At 42.7% G+C, this 16,275-nt stretch overlaps 1 protein-coding gene across 1 annotated transcript in view; it reads right to left on the bottom strand.

The window, feature by feature from the left end:
* Positions 1 to 768: 768 nt before the first annotated feature.
* LOC104399657 (alpha-2-macroglobulin-like) overlaps positions 769 to 16,275 on the bottom strand; it is a gene marked incomplete at its 3' end in the record, with an annotated part of 30,532 nt that continues 15,025 nt past the window's right edge. Inside the window, exons 10-27 of the mRNA XM_010011968.1 lie at positions 16,062 to 16,171; positions 15,043 to 15,204; positions 14,534 to 14,761; positions 13,145 to 13,208; positions 11,809 to 11,951; positions 11,308 to 11,457; positions 10,924 to 11,094; positions 10,131 to 10,224; positions 8,624 to 8,750; positions 8,112 to 8,340; positions 6,886 to 7,012; positions 6,169 to 6,290; positions 3,514 to 3,565; positions 2,794 to 2,877; positions 2,490 to 2,666; positions 1,847 to 1,931; positions 1,160 to 1,316; positions 769 to 843 (exon numbers count right to left, since the gene is read on the bottom strand). Of these exons, the coding sequence (XP_010010270.1) occupies positions 769 to 843; positions 1,160 to 1,316; positions 1,847 to 1,931; positions 2,490 to 2,666; positions 2,794 to 2,877; positions 3,514 to 3,565; positions 6,169 to 6,290; positions 6,886 to 7,012; positions 8,112 to 8,340; positions 8,624 to 8,750; positions 10,131 to 10,224; positions 10,924 to 11,094; positions 11,308 to 11,457; positions 11,809 to 11,951; positions 13,145 to 13,208; positions 14,534 to 14,761; positions 15,043 to 15,204; positions 16,062 to 16,171 (2,357 nt within the window). The remainder of the gene's footprint in view (positions 844 to 1,159; positions 1,317 to 1,846; positions 1,932 to 2,489; positions 2,667 to 2,793; positions 2,878 to 3,513; positions 3,566 to 6,168; positions 6,291 to 6,885; positions 7,013 to 8,111; positions 8,341 to 8,623; positions 8,751 to 10,130; positions 10,225 to 10,923; positions 11,095 to 11,307; positions 11,458 to 11,808; positions 11,952 to 13,144; positions 13,209 to 14,533; positions 14,762 to 15,042; positions 15,205 to 16,061; positions 16,172 to 16,275) is intronic.

Here is a 16,275-nt window from a genome sequence, read left to right as displayed (position 1 = left end):
ACATGAAATAGCCCCTACTGCATTTGGAGTGGAGGGATTACAGCAGCCCAGCAGCCACCATGGCTCAGCAGTCCCTCTGCTGCAATTCCCACACTGATTTTAGCTGCACCACAGCCTTGTCTCACAGTGAGGGGATCACAAACTCAGGGATCAGAATGACCAAACCCACATATCTTATAAGTAGGCCTCAGGCTTTTCACAGATTACCTACTATTCCCTGTAAGTATACTTTATTAGTTATAGGTGTACCTTATTCCCCAAGCATTAAGGATGGGGATTTCCCATAAAACAATAGAGAAGGGACAGAGAAAATGAGAATGAATCCCTGAGTGTTCCACCTTTTTTTTACAGACTTGTGCTCTTGTATCAACATAATAGGCCCATGCAAATGGTTCAACAGGAATGTACTATTCCAAGAAACACAAGGAGGTTTTTGTGTATGTAGAAAACCTATTTGGCTGATTTCAGGTATTTGAATATTATTTAACTCACTGCTAATCCAAGCTGTACTCTTTTAAAGGGGCAAAAGCATGGTTCTCCACAAAAGAACTCAGAAAAAGATTAAGTGAACTGTGTATATGGGAAACAGGATTGGGCACAGGAGGAAAACGAAGGAAAAGTGTTAATCCAGTCTAGGCTTAAATGGAAAGAATATTCACATGGGATGTCTTCTTTCAAAGGTAAAGGGACCTGATAATCTGCGGGTGGGGGGGACTAGTAGGACAGGTTAGTACCATCTGTGGCTCAGGTTGGGGTGCAGACACATACAGTTACAGGCAGAGGAATCTCCAGCAATGCAATAGTGATGTAGGCTGTCAGCGTGATCTCATCATTCACTCCACCCTGCAGGGAATCACAAAAGTGCATGTTGATCCCAGGGAATCACAAAAGTAGATGTTGATCCCACACAGCTCCACTGCCTTTTCCGTGTGGTACGTATCTACATCCTGCATTGACAAATTCTTCCTGGCCTCCTTCTCATGGTTAGTCCTTCAGAAGATGCTGTTGGCTTCCTCCTGCTTCTGTGATAGCTCATATATATAACTCCCCCTCCTCCCAACCCCCAAGTGCTGAAATAGCTCCGTTGGTCCCAGAGGGACTTATGGTCAAGTTCTAGCCTGACAAAGCCCACGTGGAGCCAACCAGGCAGACATGTTACCTTCACAGCATTGTTCAGGAGTGTGCCAGAACTGCGGAAACAGCCGTTCTCCTTCTGCTTTTGACTGAGCCAGACCAAAGCATCCTGGATGTGCTTCTCATCTATGAAGATATGAGGCCGGGCCTGGGCAAAGGACTTGAGGACAAAGGCTGTGAGCCTGAAAGTGGTAAAGGGAACTGAGACATTCTGAGCAAGCCCTATATCCATCAGAGGTTATAGGGCTCATGTGGGCATCACTGTTCTGGAGGAATAGAGTAAAGGCTACAGGACTTGATCACAGTGGGCTGGTTGGAAGTTGAGAGCAAGCTTAGAGACTCAGTGCGATAGGGATCAGTGCTGACCGGAGGCTGTCATTCATAGCTCTGAGGTCTGCAGCTAGGTGGGCAATGGCACTCTGGGGATTCATCAGCATCTCCTGCAGAGCATCCTGCAGGTCATCCTCACTTGAGCTGAAGAAGGGTGGCAGGGGAGGTAAGCAGCTATCCGTGCATCACTGCAAACCTAAAAGGCCTCTCCCTTATCATCCTTTCCTCCTCCATTATCCTACATGATTATACTATGATGTCATGATTATAATTTCATTTCCACCTCCATTTCAACCTCCACAATGACCAGGCATAAGAGAATACTGAGGAAAAGGAGGGCATGAAAAGCAGAAATGAAAAGCCAATGATACTGAAGTCTTACCATGTATTCCCCACTTGCCCGTAACGGGGCCCAAACGTGCTATAAGAACCATCCCAGTGTTTGTACTTCAGTTGCCTTTGATACCCTGAAAAGGAGAGTGAAGGAGAATTTTAATTGCCACAGTACTTTTCAAGGAACCATGCAAAGGAAATGCAGGAGACATAGGACTCAGTATCCCTCTTCTAATGGCACAAGTGTGAGGTACGCTGCTCAGTGTTACCATGGAAGTTCAGGCAAACACACAGCTCTGACCACCTCCATCCTCCTCCGTAAAACACCTGGGAACTGGGTATCTGAGGTCACCATGATGAAGCAGCACCATGATGAATGGTTACAGACCGACTTATGTGCTTCATACATTCCTACTCTTACAAAGTCAGCTCCTGAGCTGTCAGTACTGGACATTTTCTATGTTCCTGTTTGACTGCTATCTGCTCTTATCCTGCACCTCCACCTGAGCACAGGATTCTCTCTTATAGATACTGTGTTATAGGCACCTGACCTACCACAGTACCACATTTCCTTCCAGCGACCACACAAGCACAGCCTCCCTCTGATCGTGTATGCTAGTGGCCAGTAGTATCTTTATCCAATTGTCAAGGGAAGGAACGAACAGACAAGCACAAGCCACATCCCAGCTTACCGCTCACTAGGTATCCGATGGCCTTGGATTTGACCTCCTCACTCAGCTGCCCTGTCTTGTTCAGATAGTCCAGCACATAGATGTTGGGTGCAAACAGGACCATGTTCTGCTCCCCACAGCCAAACGGCATCTGGAGGAGCTGGTGGAGGTTCTGCATGGCAGTGCCCATGATGTCACCTGGGGAACGGGACCATTTCCAGTGTAAATCAGCACAGTTTAGGGACTGCCAGCGGACTGAGCACAGCCTGAAGAAACATGGCAGTGTGTCAAAACAGCATGTGACACTTGGAAATGGTTTACTTACCTAATACTGAGAAATACGCTCTGGCTGAGCCATCCACCACAGTCTCGGGGAGAACCAGGGAGACTGGCTCTGACACTGACTTTTCTGATGTAAAAGAACAGATCAATCTGGTTAAAATTCCAGATACATCTACATGCATGGGTAGCAGCTAAGAGGGTGAGACACCATTCCCTGCACGGGGGTTTCCTGCCTTCAACAAAACCATTCATCTGTGATTTGTTGTGAAAGCTTCCCATCCTGCAAATTTTGTGTTGGGCCTGGAATACTCTCACACACAAAGTGTCACAGGCTTCTACGTGGCTTTATTACCTGGCCTAGATTGACAAGTACCCTTTCCAGACTATTTTTCTGGCCTTTTCTGCCTGGGTGGGCAGGCCTGGCTTACTGCAGGTCCAGTTTGTGATTATACATCTATTGAATGAAAGATGTTAGTGATAACCCTATTGAATCACAGATATTCTCTCCCTTTAGAGACCTGGCCACCTGCAGTTCCTGAGATATGTTTCTGCCTCTGTAATTGCAAAGACTATTACAGCCTCAGTTCTTCTCCTATAGGAGGAATTATTTTCACCACCAGTTAGACATACATCTAGTTTGCTCAATTTTATCAGATCCCTACATCTTTCTTCTTAGAGTGGAGCATTCAAAAACCTTGTCATCTCCCTTCATCGTTAGTCTCTATCTTTGCAAAGAAAGTCTTAGAAAACAAAAGGCTCTTACCAGAAGCACACAACACAGAGTTGTAGGTAGTTTCCACTTCAGTCCCTTCCGGCTTAAGGAAAAAGGTAAGAAAAAAACCCCAAAATATGTGAAACAACAACAACAACAAAAAAGAAAAGACAGAAATATCAAGTTGGAAACTAAAAGGGTCTCTCAGAAAATGAAAATCTTATAAATTCTCCTGTGGTAATAACTTCATTATACCAAAAAGTCTTTAGAAATAGCTTGAAGTTTTTTCCTCAATATGCTAAACTGAGGATAATTGAAGACTATAACACACTGGCATGAAATTTAATACATGTTCTTATCCTTTCTTATTACTGAGAGAGGCCCTGTGACTTCACAGGTTACAAACCAGATATCATGCAACATGATGCTACCAACAGTGCTAACAGAGCCACAGGGTTCTGTCTTCCAAAGTGCTACCCTTGGCCCAGTCTAGAAGAAATTCTTCTTACTGCGGTGGCAGCTGAGTGCCTGGGACACCAGTAGAATATGTGTGCAAGAGCCTTGACAGGTAGCAACTAAAGCACTGCAATGTACTCACAAGTGACATGTTACACCACCAGAATTTGAATACATGCCAGAGCCAACTAGTGACTGCATCCTGTTTCAAAAACTTCTGGTCTACTTTTTGAAGTTGGGAAAGAAACCCCATTTTCTGTTGAGCTGGTTGAAAACATTCTGCATTAAACTCAGGAGAAAATATTTACTAGAAAACATACTTTGTCAGAGTTTATTTCAATTGGATCCCACAGAATTTTTATTTTTTTTATTAACTCCAGGTAGGAGAGTTCCCATTTTTTCCAAAAACTCCCAACTTTTGCCAGCTGAATTCTTTTTCCAGCATGTAAACAATGTATTACTACCTTCACTTTCTCACACAGTTAAAATACATTGTTTCTCATTCTTTAGTGACAGAGAAAGGATCAAAAAGATCATTTCTGGATCAGAAGAGTAGGGGAAAAATTAAAAATTAAAAAAAAAAAGGAAAGCTTTTAGGATAAACTATGACAGAGCTAAATGTTTCAGTTCGAAAGGGCACCTTCTTGCTTGTTTCAGTGTGTCATTCTGAAATGCAACTGAGAAATCCATTGTTTTGTTTGATTTTGAACATCTCGGCAGGAAATTAAAACATACAAACTGCAGCTATTTGAAATATTTTCCTTTCCAGCTGAGAAATCCCCGGGTGAAAAAACATCCTGTTTCGCAACCAGCTTTCAGCAAGGCTTAGTTTCCCAAGAGGCAAGAGAACACCCCATGGGCTCTGGCACACTCCCTTCTCTCTGGGATGCACTGCCTGTTGCCGGGAATGTTGTCGTCCGTGTATCTGGGACAATGCAACTCCAAGCAAGTTACACTGTATCCACCACTGATGAATAATTGTTCAACCTTGGATGCTAATCTCCCATTCTACCCAGTCAGGGATTGCTGTAGATTAATTACCTCAATACAATTGACAGGATAAACCCAGGAACTTCTCAGACACCCTGACAGAAATCATTTTAATGCTCATTCAGTTACTTTCACTCCCACACCATCTGGGAGAAAAGACTTCACAGTTCTTTTCTTCCAATATCTTCAAAGAACAAAATTAACACTCTTTTTCCCGAAGGCAGATATGAAATTAGGAAGTTTTCCTGAAACGTTAACATTATTCATGCCATGATACATTAAATGCACTATACATTCAAGTTCATGTGTAAGTAAGTGAATAAGTAAATAAATAAATAAGCCTAACAGATAGGATTGTTCCACCATTACATTCAGGTTAGTAACACGTATTATGAAGTTACATATTACATGAATCCTAGCTCTGCCTTACTGAAAATTGGAATGTTTGCAATGTAAGTAGGATTGCAATGCTATATATTACTGTATTACTCCTGACTTAATTTTATTAAATGTGATTATTCCTTCCTGTCAGGCAAAGGATTGACAATATTATGACATGTTGTACTATATAAATTTCGCTATACTAAAAGCTAGTACTTTCGGTTTGCTATTAATATCACAGGGAGTCTCATACTGTGGATTAATTTTATGACTGGCTATTTAGCATGGGAAAAACTGTGGTTTTATCATTGCAAAACACTGCTTAAGGAAAAAAATGTACAAAAGAATGAAAAAAAAGTCAGTTCTTACTATTTAAAGATTCTTAAGAGTGTGATAAAACCAATTCAAAACAATGATGGTAGTTTTGTCTGGACATACTAGTAGATTGTGGTGATTGTTCCATATTCCGGAGTACTGGCTGGGTGCTGGAGGAGATGTATAATGTTTTTGGCAAGTCTTCCATTTACAACCTATCTCTGTGATTTATTACAGGTAAAACCAAGGAGTACTCATTTATCTCACAGGTGATGTGTCTGGGGCAAACCTGTCATTATTGCCTGCCTTATTATATCTGTCCCACTATCTAATATAATACCCTGCTTTACCATGAGATGGCCACATTAGGAGTTATGGGCTCTGTTGGCCTGTGTGAGATTTATCAATGCTTCTTTTATAAAAGTGTGCAGAGTAAGAGTCACACAAGCCATTATTGCTGCTATCATGGCTAAACCAGAAAGCTCCTCTCATACAGCAATTATTGCATTGGAGCATGAAATTATTATTACTTTTCTATGCCGCCAAACTCAGCAGCCCACATACCTCCACCAGCAGCTGTCTGATGACCGTGTCCTTCCTCCCTTTCTCAGGAGTCTCCACGACGGGGTTCCCACAGGGCTGCTTATTCTGCAGGGCCTCAGTGCTCACCAAGAACTCCACCTGCCCTGGAGGAAACAGGGGTTAGCCAGCCCTGCTGGGCAGTGCCAGGGACATACGTGTTTGTGTTTGTGCTGGGCATTCTCTGGGGCATTACAGAGAAGCTTTTCCAAGAGGAGAACTAAACTCGAGACAGTTTTGATCCAGCTGCAGCCTTCCAGGCCACCTTCTTTCTGATGACCACCCCAGCAGGTGCTAGTCCATCACCAAGAAGAGTAGTGGAGGGACAGGTCATGTAAATCAGTCTTGTTCTGGGAGGCTTTAGAGAAATCAAGCTTTGACTAAAATATTTAAGACCCAGACACATTAAGCTAAGACATTCTCAGCTCCCTAACAGGAATGTCTGAGGGCTTTGCACTCATTAAGGGAATTTGTGATTTCTATTCAAATGTTAAGAAAACAATGGCCCGTAACACTTAGTTTGTTTAGCACCTGGATGCTGCAACCCAGTGTAGTGTCTCGACCTCAGGGTTGGAATTCTCATTTCTGGCAGAGACAAGATACTTCCAGACAGGTTTGGAGTCACCTAGGTCCTCCCACCAAAGATCTCATGACATGCACAGGTATTTGATCCCAGCATTTTCTTGTTGTTCAGCTTCTTACCTAGAGATCTTGGTGTCACTGCCCAAGCCACAGTTTTCCTTTCATTCATGCAGATGCAGTAGGATTCTTCCTGCTTCTCCACTGGTGTAGCCATAAAATGAGTAGATTCATCCAGAGACACACTGACCTGCGAGGTGTACAGAGAGGTGTCATGAAGACTGGAATTGCAGAGAAGCTGGGGTATGGGAGACAGTGCTATACACGGATATGTGTAGTGGAGCTGGTTATACTGTGAGACTGAGAACCTTATGGATATTGCAGAGCAAGAACTGAGTGATAAAGTGGAAAAAGACTGAGGTGTGTACAATTGTCAGAGATGGGGCAGGTAAGTGTAGAGAACGGGATTGTGTATCTTGGAAACGGATTCTGGGAAAATGGAAAGCATGGGCCAGTTGTGGGAGTAAAGGCAAAGAAGTGACTACAAACTTAGCCATGAATTAAAGATCCCCCTCATGATTAGTTGGGTGAAGAGGTAAAACACTAGCAGTGAGAAACCTAGTAAGGAACAATGGAGAGTGGAACAATAAACCTGAAAATTGCAAACAAAATAGAAAAGACAGGGAAATAAATGAGAGTGCACAGGAATGGCTGGATCAGTGCCTCTCCTTGTTTCAGCTTCATTCCTTTCAGAATAAGAATTGTATTTATAAACAACTGAGCAAAGGCGATTGATATTTTGTTTGGCTAACCTCCCAGCCTCGAAGACTAACCACTTCTTTGTTGGTGAAAAAATGCAGATAAGAACAGTGAAGCTATGTAGTTCTCTCTGCTCAGTGTCCTAGGGGCAGATGCAATGTAACACAGGAAGCCTACATATTCAAGCATATCTGGTGTGATACTTTGTGAGATGTTTATATGAGATCAGACTGAAGACTGAAGGCAGGTATTCACCCTGGTGAACCTGGAGTTTCTGTGTGGGTATGCAATGACTCTGTGGTCTGTGGATAACCCAAGTTTCATATTTCTATAGGACAATCACATAAACCTGTGATGACAAAGCTGGGGCCTCAGTAGCAAAGCTTTAGTTTCTGAATCAAATGCAGATCTCAAAACATCAGAAAAACATATTCCCCTTCATTTAATATACCAAAAATACCTACAGAAGTACACCTATACGAAATTATTGTCAGACACAAGTCATCTGGCTTGGGGAAACCATGTTACAAATGGCCCACTGTAGTCTTCCCTAAGCTGCCAGACTGAGCAAAGTTGTGCACGTGTCTTACCCTGATGCAGGTGGTCAAGTAGTTGAAAACGGTGGCTTTCAGCGTGAAGGACTCGCCACGCACCACAGAGTAGGGCATGGTGAGCTCTACAAAGAAGGGCTGGAAGGCTCTGAAGGTCACTGTCGGGGACAGGCCAAAGCCCGTGTCTGCTGAAGTGCAGAACGCGTTGGCTTTCCACTCGGTGATGGTGTCAGGGATGGTCACATCTAGACCAGCGCTTCCCTCAGAGCTGGTGAGGGACAGACAGCAAGATTTCAGTTATATTATGGGGATCATCTGTGTTTTTCTCAGCCTACCGAACAACACCTGCTGACAGCAAACTCTTGACCAGCTCCATATGGGCACTGGCTTTTGCATGTCCCCCCAAAGCATCCTATACTTAGGGACCTTGAAAAATCCCTCTGTCTGCTAGGAATACCCTCCTACTGAAATTCCGATACTTCCATTGAGGCTTAAGTATCTTCCAAGGTTTTGCCCCAGTGACCACACTCTACATTCCCATAAACACTTACTTCACTGGAACTATGTCCCAGATCCATGTCTCTGGGAAGTACTTCCGGACAGTCTCCACAGGATTGCCAGCAACCATATGTTCTGCTACTTCATAGTCCAAATCTTCAAGCAGATTCAATGCAGTCACTAGTAAATTTGTTCAAGGACGGGAAGAAAGGAAAAGACATGTCAAACTCCTTTCTGAATCAGGAGGATACTTTCCTTCCACGTAGTGGTTATTCTTAGCTAGAATTTTAAAATTGAAAGAGCAACTTTGAAACCTTGGCCACTGGAAACAAATGTATTTCCCTGTTGTCATCTCCATATTTCATTTTTCCTAATGTTTATGCTGTTCTTACAGCGATTGGATGGGGTTGAGCATTCTCCCCCCACTGCCAGCAAACCCAGCAGTGCCAAAAGAGCCATGTATGATGATGTTACTGAGGGTACATTTTTATTGCAATATAGAGTCAAATGTGGAACTTACTGACTCCAGATATTACAGTTGCATATAGTTTATTAAATTTGGTTGAAGAATAGATTGTGTTGATACGTGATCAGACACAGAAGTCAGACTTAGCCTTCCCCTCCTCCATCTAAGCTTCTTTTGAGATTAATATGGGTATTTGCATCTCTGGCCAATTAGCAAAGGAACCATGATGCTTTCTCAGTGTTGCATAGTGTTGTGCCTTATGGAAGGCTTTCCATCAGCCTTGTAAGACTTCTACATCTTCTCAAAGCAGCCATCTGTCTCAGGCCATGCTTTGAAGACATATCCTGCATTTCAAAACCAAAGATTTGATCTGTTATAAATAGAAGGCTAGAAGCTATCACCAGACAAAAAGCTGCCATTTTTTAATAGGAGCTGGGAAATGGCACCAGGAAAGCCAGTGACTGGAGGTGATATAGGCAAAGTGTTTTATGCAGCCTTTCTTATCTCAGAACTATTCAGGTAAAAAAGGTAATATTATTCTATCTTCACAGTCACTGAAGTTGCAGAGAAGTGACGTAACCTACCCAGCCTCTGAGCCATGTGAATGGATTGCTGGGAACAGGGCCAAATTTCTCAGCCTCTACCCACAGAACTGTACCACCTTCTCATTTGTCTTGGCCCACTTTTGCTGTAGTAGTTCCTTTAGTTATTGCGGGAATGTGACTACCTAGAAGTAAAGACTCCTTTTTTAAGGTTTCCATAGCTGGACTCACATCTGAGGGGGAAAAAGGAAAAGCCACTACTTTGTGCTGGCAGACTGCTTTAGTGCCTGCAGGATTTCTGCTGCAAGGGCTGGCATGGGAGTCACCAAGGACACACAGTGACAGCCAGGTATATCTGTCTAGCTGGGGGTAAGAAGGCAGAGGTGGATCAGCTTCATATTTCAGGACTGAGTCCAGGACAGAGTGATCCTGAACTAGGTCAACATTATCTGAATATAGTCTGGTCTGCCTGGTGTAACTAATATTCAAAGAAATAGGAGTCGCAAATTTTAGGTAGTTGTGTGGGAGGTAAAATGAAGAAGGTACTAGAACCACTGTAACTCCTTTCCATCATGTGTCCTGGGTAATGCTGGCAGATTTCAGGCTTATGGATCTTGCTGCTAGTGAAGACTTTTAAGCCCAATTCCTAGTAAACAAAGAGAAAGAAGAACAAAAAATATGCGAACACACTTGAAAAGAAACTATTTCTAGTATGTCAAAAGTCTGCTATCAATCAGAATAACAAAGGTTTGTATATAAATGTCAGATAGACTGGTTCAACCCAGATTTTGAGGCTTTATCATGTTACAGTCATCCTAAGGCTAAATCCTGGCATGATCAGATGGAAAGCTAAGGCCAAAAGTCTACCCTGGGACATCTGCCTGGATGAAAATGATGTGTGAAAAACACTGGATTGAGGGTACCTGAAAATTCTTATACAGGACTCTTTAGATGGGTATAGGTCAGTTTGTGGGTTATCAAAGTAGCTGGCACTTTATTAAAGACCTATCTACACCAGATAGAGAATAGCCATGACTGAGGAAGAGTTTCTAATATTATGGCACCAGATGTCACTTTCAGGACTGTTTCCTTACTCGGGTCTTATTTGCAGGTATCTCTAATAGCAATGGGGAAACCTTTCAAAGTTTTAATGGTTCAGAGAAGCACTCAGGTACCAGCAGTGGGCTATATAGATGCAAGGCCTGGGCCTGGTTATTATCTTGCATACAAACATTCACAAACTCACAGCAAAGCTCATTAAAAAGCCTTTTAGGACAGGTGAGAAGGGGAGAGGGGACTGAATTCCAAAAGAGAAAACCAAAGAAAAATGAAGGCTGGTGTTTACTTTGAGAATGTCATAGGCATCACCTTCACCGTCAGGAGAAAGGGGTATGTAGACAAATCCATTTAATAATATGTTGTCAAGTGACACGCAAGGGTTTATGTTGTCTTCTTCCAGGTAGTAGTCCTTGAAGCTGTAACCGTGGATTTCTTTCACTGGGAGAAGATCATACACCTGGGGAAATACAAGGAACCAGGGGAAAATGTTGCAGGTCAGAACTTAGAGGGACAAAGACACTACCTAACACTCCACCGATAAAAGCCAGCTACTAAAAAGAAATGTAGTAAATGTAGCTATAAAAATACATGGCCCAGTGTCTATAGTGGTGTCAATAGGTACTTGGTTGGTTCTCATACTTGATCATTACCAGAAATATCTAAGACTTACAGAGCTGGGAGAGAGCTCATCTTCAGGCTTCATAAGGAGAACACTCTTGTCCACAGCACGGAGGGCACACAGGGACCTTGGTGAAGTACGGATTTGCAGGCGTGTGTTGGAGGCAGGAAGACCTTCCTTGGGTTCAAAACTCAATCTGACCTGCAATTCCAAAAGGTAGTGAAATCAGACACTTTTCCAGATGCTGTTACATGCTATTATACTGAAGCATCCAGCCTTGTGAACTGAGCTCTGCTAGCACCTTGACATTCCAATATATATTCAGCTTTGGCCAATATAAGTAATAATGGCCAGTGATTCTTATTCTGTTTTGCTCCACTTTTTATAGTTATGGCTTAGAAACGTATTCTGGAGCTTCTGTCCCTAATCCTCAGTCAACATCTGGTCAAACCATTTCATGAACCCGCTGCGAATTCTACCTTCATGGAACTCATAACTGAACTACTGGCCACAAGACAAACATGGGTTGCATAAACCCTGGCTTATACTTACTTTATTGGGGAGGCAGCTTTCAACCTGGAAATCTCCTGAACTGGCAATGACTTCCCCACTGGGTGAAATGGTGTACACAAGCATCCGTGCCATGGGAGCAACTGCTGCCTCAACAGGGAAGGTCAACTGAAATGTCCCATAAACTAACAAAGAGAAGAAAGGCTAAGCAATGTACAAGAAGTCCCAGTATACGCGTTTGTCTTCCCCACATAAGTCAAGTGCACTCATGCTGAATACTTTTAGATAGCAGGGGCAGGAATACTGACTGATACATGACTAAAGTGTATGGCTGTTGCTGAAGACACCCGCATTCAAACAGTGATCGTGTCATAGCCAAACAAGACGAATCCGGTGGGCCTCAACATGCCTTCTAAATTCTCACAAGTTAACATCTGGCATAATTTCTTGATATTCCCAACCCCTTTCTTTTTCTCAAACTCCAAGATCTTCTGCCAAGATCTACAAAAAACATAGAAATAAGGGACTGCTCTAATGGGTGGCATCAGTCGAGGTTGCAGAGTGGCTAAAACTCTTTGAAGTTACTGCTAAGCAAGCACTTTAGCTGAAAGATCAAACTATCACTTGAACCACACTGGAAAATGTCCCCCTGTTCTAGGTGGGCCTGAGCTTCATGCCACAATCTAGACAAGGTGAGAGAACATGTCTTGATACTAGCCAGGGGGTGTTAGTTTACTTACTGTTACTAGTGAGGATGCAGAACTCTCTACGAACAGGCAGCACCCAAGCTCTTCTACTTCCATATATTGTTTATACCTACTGCAGTGTAACTCCTTCTCATAGACTTCCAAAACATCTATCAGGTCTCATTTGTCAAAAGACTTTCAAAGATGCATCATAGCCAGTCCCAGTTACTGAAATGTGTAACTGTTGGATATTTGTTTGAATAAAACTAAGTTTATTGTTTAGAATATATAGATGTGTGTATTTGCGTGCTTATAAGGGTGAAACAATACCAACAAAAAAAAAGAAGAAGAAGAGATAGAAAGAAAGAAAAGGAGACATGCTCTTCTCTCACTATACATGAGTCTCGCAACACTGGTAAGCATCCACAGCCTGAATAGGGTAAAGTGGTCTGCAGAAAGAGTCAGTTTGAGGAAAAAACAACCAAAATATTATGCATATTTTTTGTTGATTTTACAAAATTTTCTTGTAAAAAAAATAGGACCTGACAGAACTCAGAGAAAATAAACCTAACCCAAGCCACTTCTTTTAAAAAGATTTAATTTTGAGAGTGCATTTCAATTCAAACATTAAATGTTTCTATACAACCCCCAAATTCTCACCAAAGATGCTAAAAATGCAAAGTTCTGCTCACCATCTCCAGGATCCACAGTCAGATCATAGGTATCTGCTAATATAATGCCTCCTTTGGCCATCACCTGTGTGACAGACAAGCCTTCCTATAATTTTGCTACTGGTGTTGAAGGGAAGGAAAATGAACATTCACCAGGTTAACTGTAGAGTGTGAATACGAATAGCACTGATAACAGTGAACAAAACCAAGAAAATACTAAGCAAATGCCAGACTGAAATTTCCTGTTTCTTTGGAGGCAGAAATATTCACTCCTAGGAGGACCAGTGTTTCCTCATTGGTCAGACCTGGCTTTACAATTACTTTCCACATAGGATATCTATTCCACAGAATCTTATTTTAATTTCAAGGTGTGAGATTAACACCTATAAAAATGTAAATTCCCTCACTGTTTTGTTACCTCCTGTATATATGCTTTCTTAAAACCAGCTTTCCCAGGCTATGGGAATAAATCGGAATCTTGTGCTTCAATTTGTTGCTAGCAGTCTTTAAAATAAGCACATGGACATCTCTAACACATCATCTATTCTCTTTTTCTGTAATGTCAGTCTAAGCACCATCCCCAATTTTCTGTACTTTCCATCAGAACAGGAGCGTCTGTTCCACTGATTTCTTCAAGCTCTCCAAGGCTGCTCTCGTCTTTTCTGCTAGAGTCATTAAATGGGATAACCAGAAAAACAAATTTAGGAGGAAAAAAGTTCTATCTGAATATTCACTTGGTTCTTCCTGCTCTCCCAATTGAATTGATAGATCATTGTTTGGTCACAGTTGAATTAGCATTTCTTCTCTGGCCCCCAAAATGAACCAATTCACAGTTCTCAGTGACAGCATGTTATAGTCTGTTCCAATTACTGTGGTATTCCAAACTTTTCACCATTGCCTGACATACAACCTACACTCTAAGCTTATTGGACTTTTCTGTTACTGTAGTTAGAGGTGTTGCTTTAGTTTCACTAGTCAGATAACTACCAAGGGACAAAACTGAACATGAGACAGCTTTCCTCATCTTCATCTTTGTTCTTCTTTGTTGTACACTGCTGGTTTCTGGGCCGTGACCACGTATGGACCAGAATTTGGAGTTGGAAAAACTGAGAATGAAGTAGTATGAAATGAGCCCTGGATAGCTGCGCCCAGGACTGTGCTCTCTCCACCAACATTATGTCTCTCTCTGTTCTTAATAAAACATGTACACCACAACCATGTCTGTACACTGAAGACAACAGGAGAAACATTACAGAAATGTGTCTAAATCCCACTGCTACAGGTCACACTTTCTGTTTCAAACTCTCCCTATCATCACTGGCTAAGGACTGACCATATAGCAGTGCTGATAGCTATATGTGTCACTGTGCTCTCTACCCATAGGTCAAAGGAAGCACAAATAATTCTTACCAAATAGTAAATGACAATTTTCTTCTGTTCTCCTATGGCCTCTGGTGTGAAGATGTAGTGTACCTGGATCTCTGTGGGGGAGCCACAACTTAATGTCTCAGGCTTTGGCTCAATTTTGAGGAAACTCTTACTGGGAGAGTAAAACCGACTTATTCTACGCATGGCATGCTCATATGAAGGTGTGATCCAGTCGCTGTCATAACAGTTCAGTTCAGGTTTATGATCAGCCTGATAAAGAAGAATAAGAAGTTTATAGCTGATGGAAAACAGGTAACAAGTCACATGAAAGTCCACAGGAAAACTCTGGGTATGTATGTTCTATATTTCCCATTCTGAGAAGAAGGTAGAGAACATGCATAGAAGACAGGAAGAAAAGAGGTGACATGCAAAGAAACTTGCTATATTTTCCAATTGGCAGAAAGAGAGAAAACCCATGGATAGGTATTTCCCCAGCTGATCAGAAAGGCATAGTCTTACCCCAGTCCCTCTGCCCTGTTTCTGCCACTCACTCGGATTTCCAGGGAGGCTTGTGTGAAGGTGGTAGTGTCTATGGAAAACCAGGATTGTCCCTGCTCATCTGTAGTGTAATTCCCTTTGTACCTGTCTCCATCCACAGAAATCGTGATGGTTTCATTGGCAACTGGAGTGTCAGTTCCATCTACCAGCTTCACCTAACAGAGCAAAAACAAACTTCAGGGTTTAGACTAGAAACAGAAAACAATTCCCAAGTCCTAAAGCCTGTTCCCTTTTCTTCATTGCCAGGCAGGATGTTTCTTTGCACAGAAGAACAGAAGACATGAATGTGGAAATGTTTGAGGTGAGTACTGAGTTGCCTGAGGCAGCAACTGAGAAAATTCTCAGCGAAACAATCTTATTGGTCCAGGTAAATTACGTGTCTGGTCCCTAAGCTCCTCAGTAGGTTTCAATTCCCCTGGCCAACCTCATTTGGGACCTGCACCACGTATCATCTTCCTCTTGGTTCAGGAACTTAAAGTTCAGGCTTGTGTCTTGCCCCAGCCCTTCACTAAAGCTGCATTGGAGCTAGACTTACACCCAGCTCTTTCTCCTGTTGTTCCCACCTAGTTAACTGGACTTCCTTGGTTGAGCTCAGCCCTGACTCATCACCTCACATTGTCTGGTGGTCACTGGACTGTTGGTGGAACCTGTTACTCACACCACTCCCACTCTGTTTAGTCTGCTTGGCAATTGTGGGACTGTGCCATTGTTGATGAGGTCACTACATCTACTTGTGTCATCCTTTGCACCTGGATAATGTTCCCTTGTGGAACAGCCCATGTTTGCTCCTCCCTGAAGTTATTCTCATGTGTCAGAGCAACGCCCCTTCTAGTCTTTACTGGGCTGACTGCCAGGAAGCTCAATGCCATGTGTGTGTTAGAGTACCCCAATAATCAGTAATTCCTCTGCAAGGTGGACCATGTCATCTGCACACACTGCTATTCCATCTGATGGGATTGTGCATTTGTGAGTTTGCTCTGCCACTCATTGTCCAGTGGCATAACTTCCCTACCCTCCCAAAGATTGGGATCCCTGGTCTGTACTGAGAGTCCAGAAGGTCAAAGCTGATTTTGCTCATGATGGATGTGATTCCACAGGAGCCTGTTCCAGTCATCTCTATTCCTGAGACAGAGCAGAGTAAAGAGGGATTATTATGAGTAGCAGCATTTATACACAGGTTACTCCACCTTCCTTATCTTTGCCAGGCCCTCCCCTCTTATGGTCTG

The sequence above is a fragment of the Nestor notabilis genome, unplaced genomic scaffold (genome assembly GCF_000696875.1).
Source record: "Nestor notabilis isolate BGI_N333 unplaced genomic scaffold, ASM69687v1 scaffold4253, whole genome shotgun sequence".
In the NCBI taxonomy this organism is placed as follows: Eukaryota; Metazoa; Chordata; class Aves; order Psittaciformes; family Psittacidae; genus Nestor; species Nestor notabilis.
This window is presented reverse-complemented; position numbering and strand designations above follow the sequence as displayed.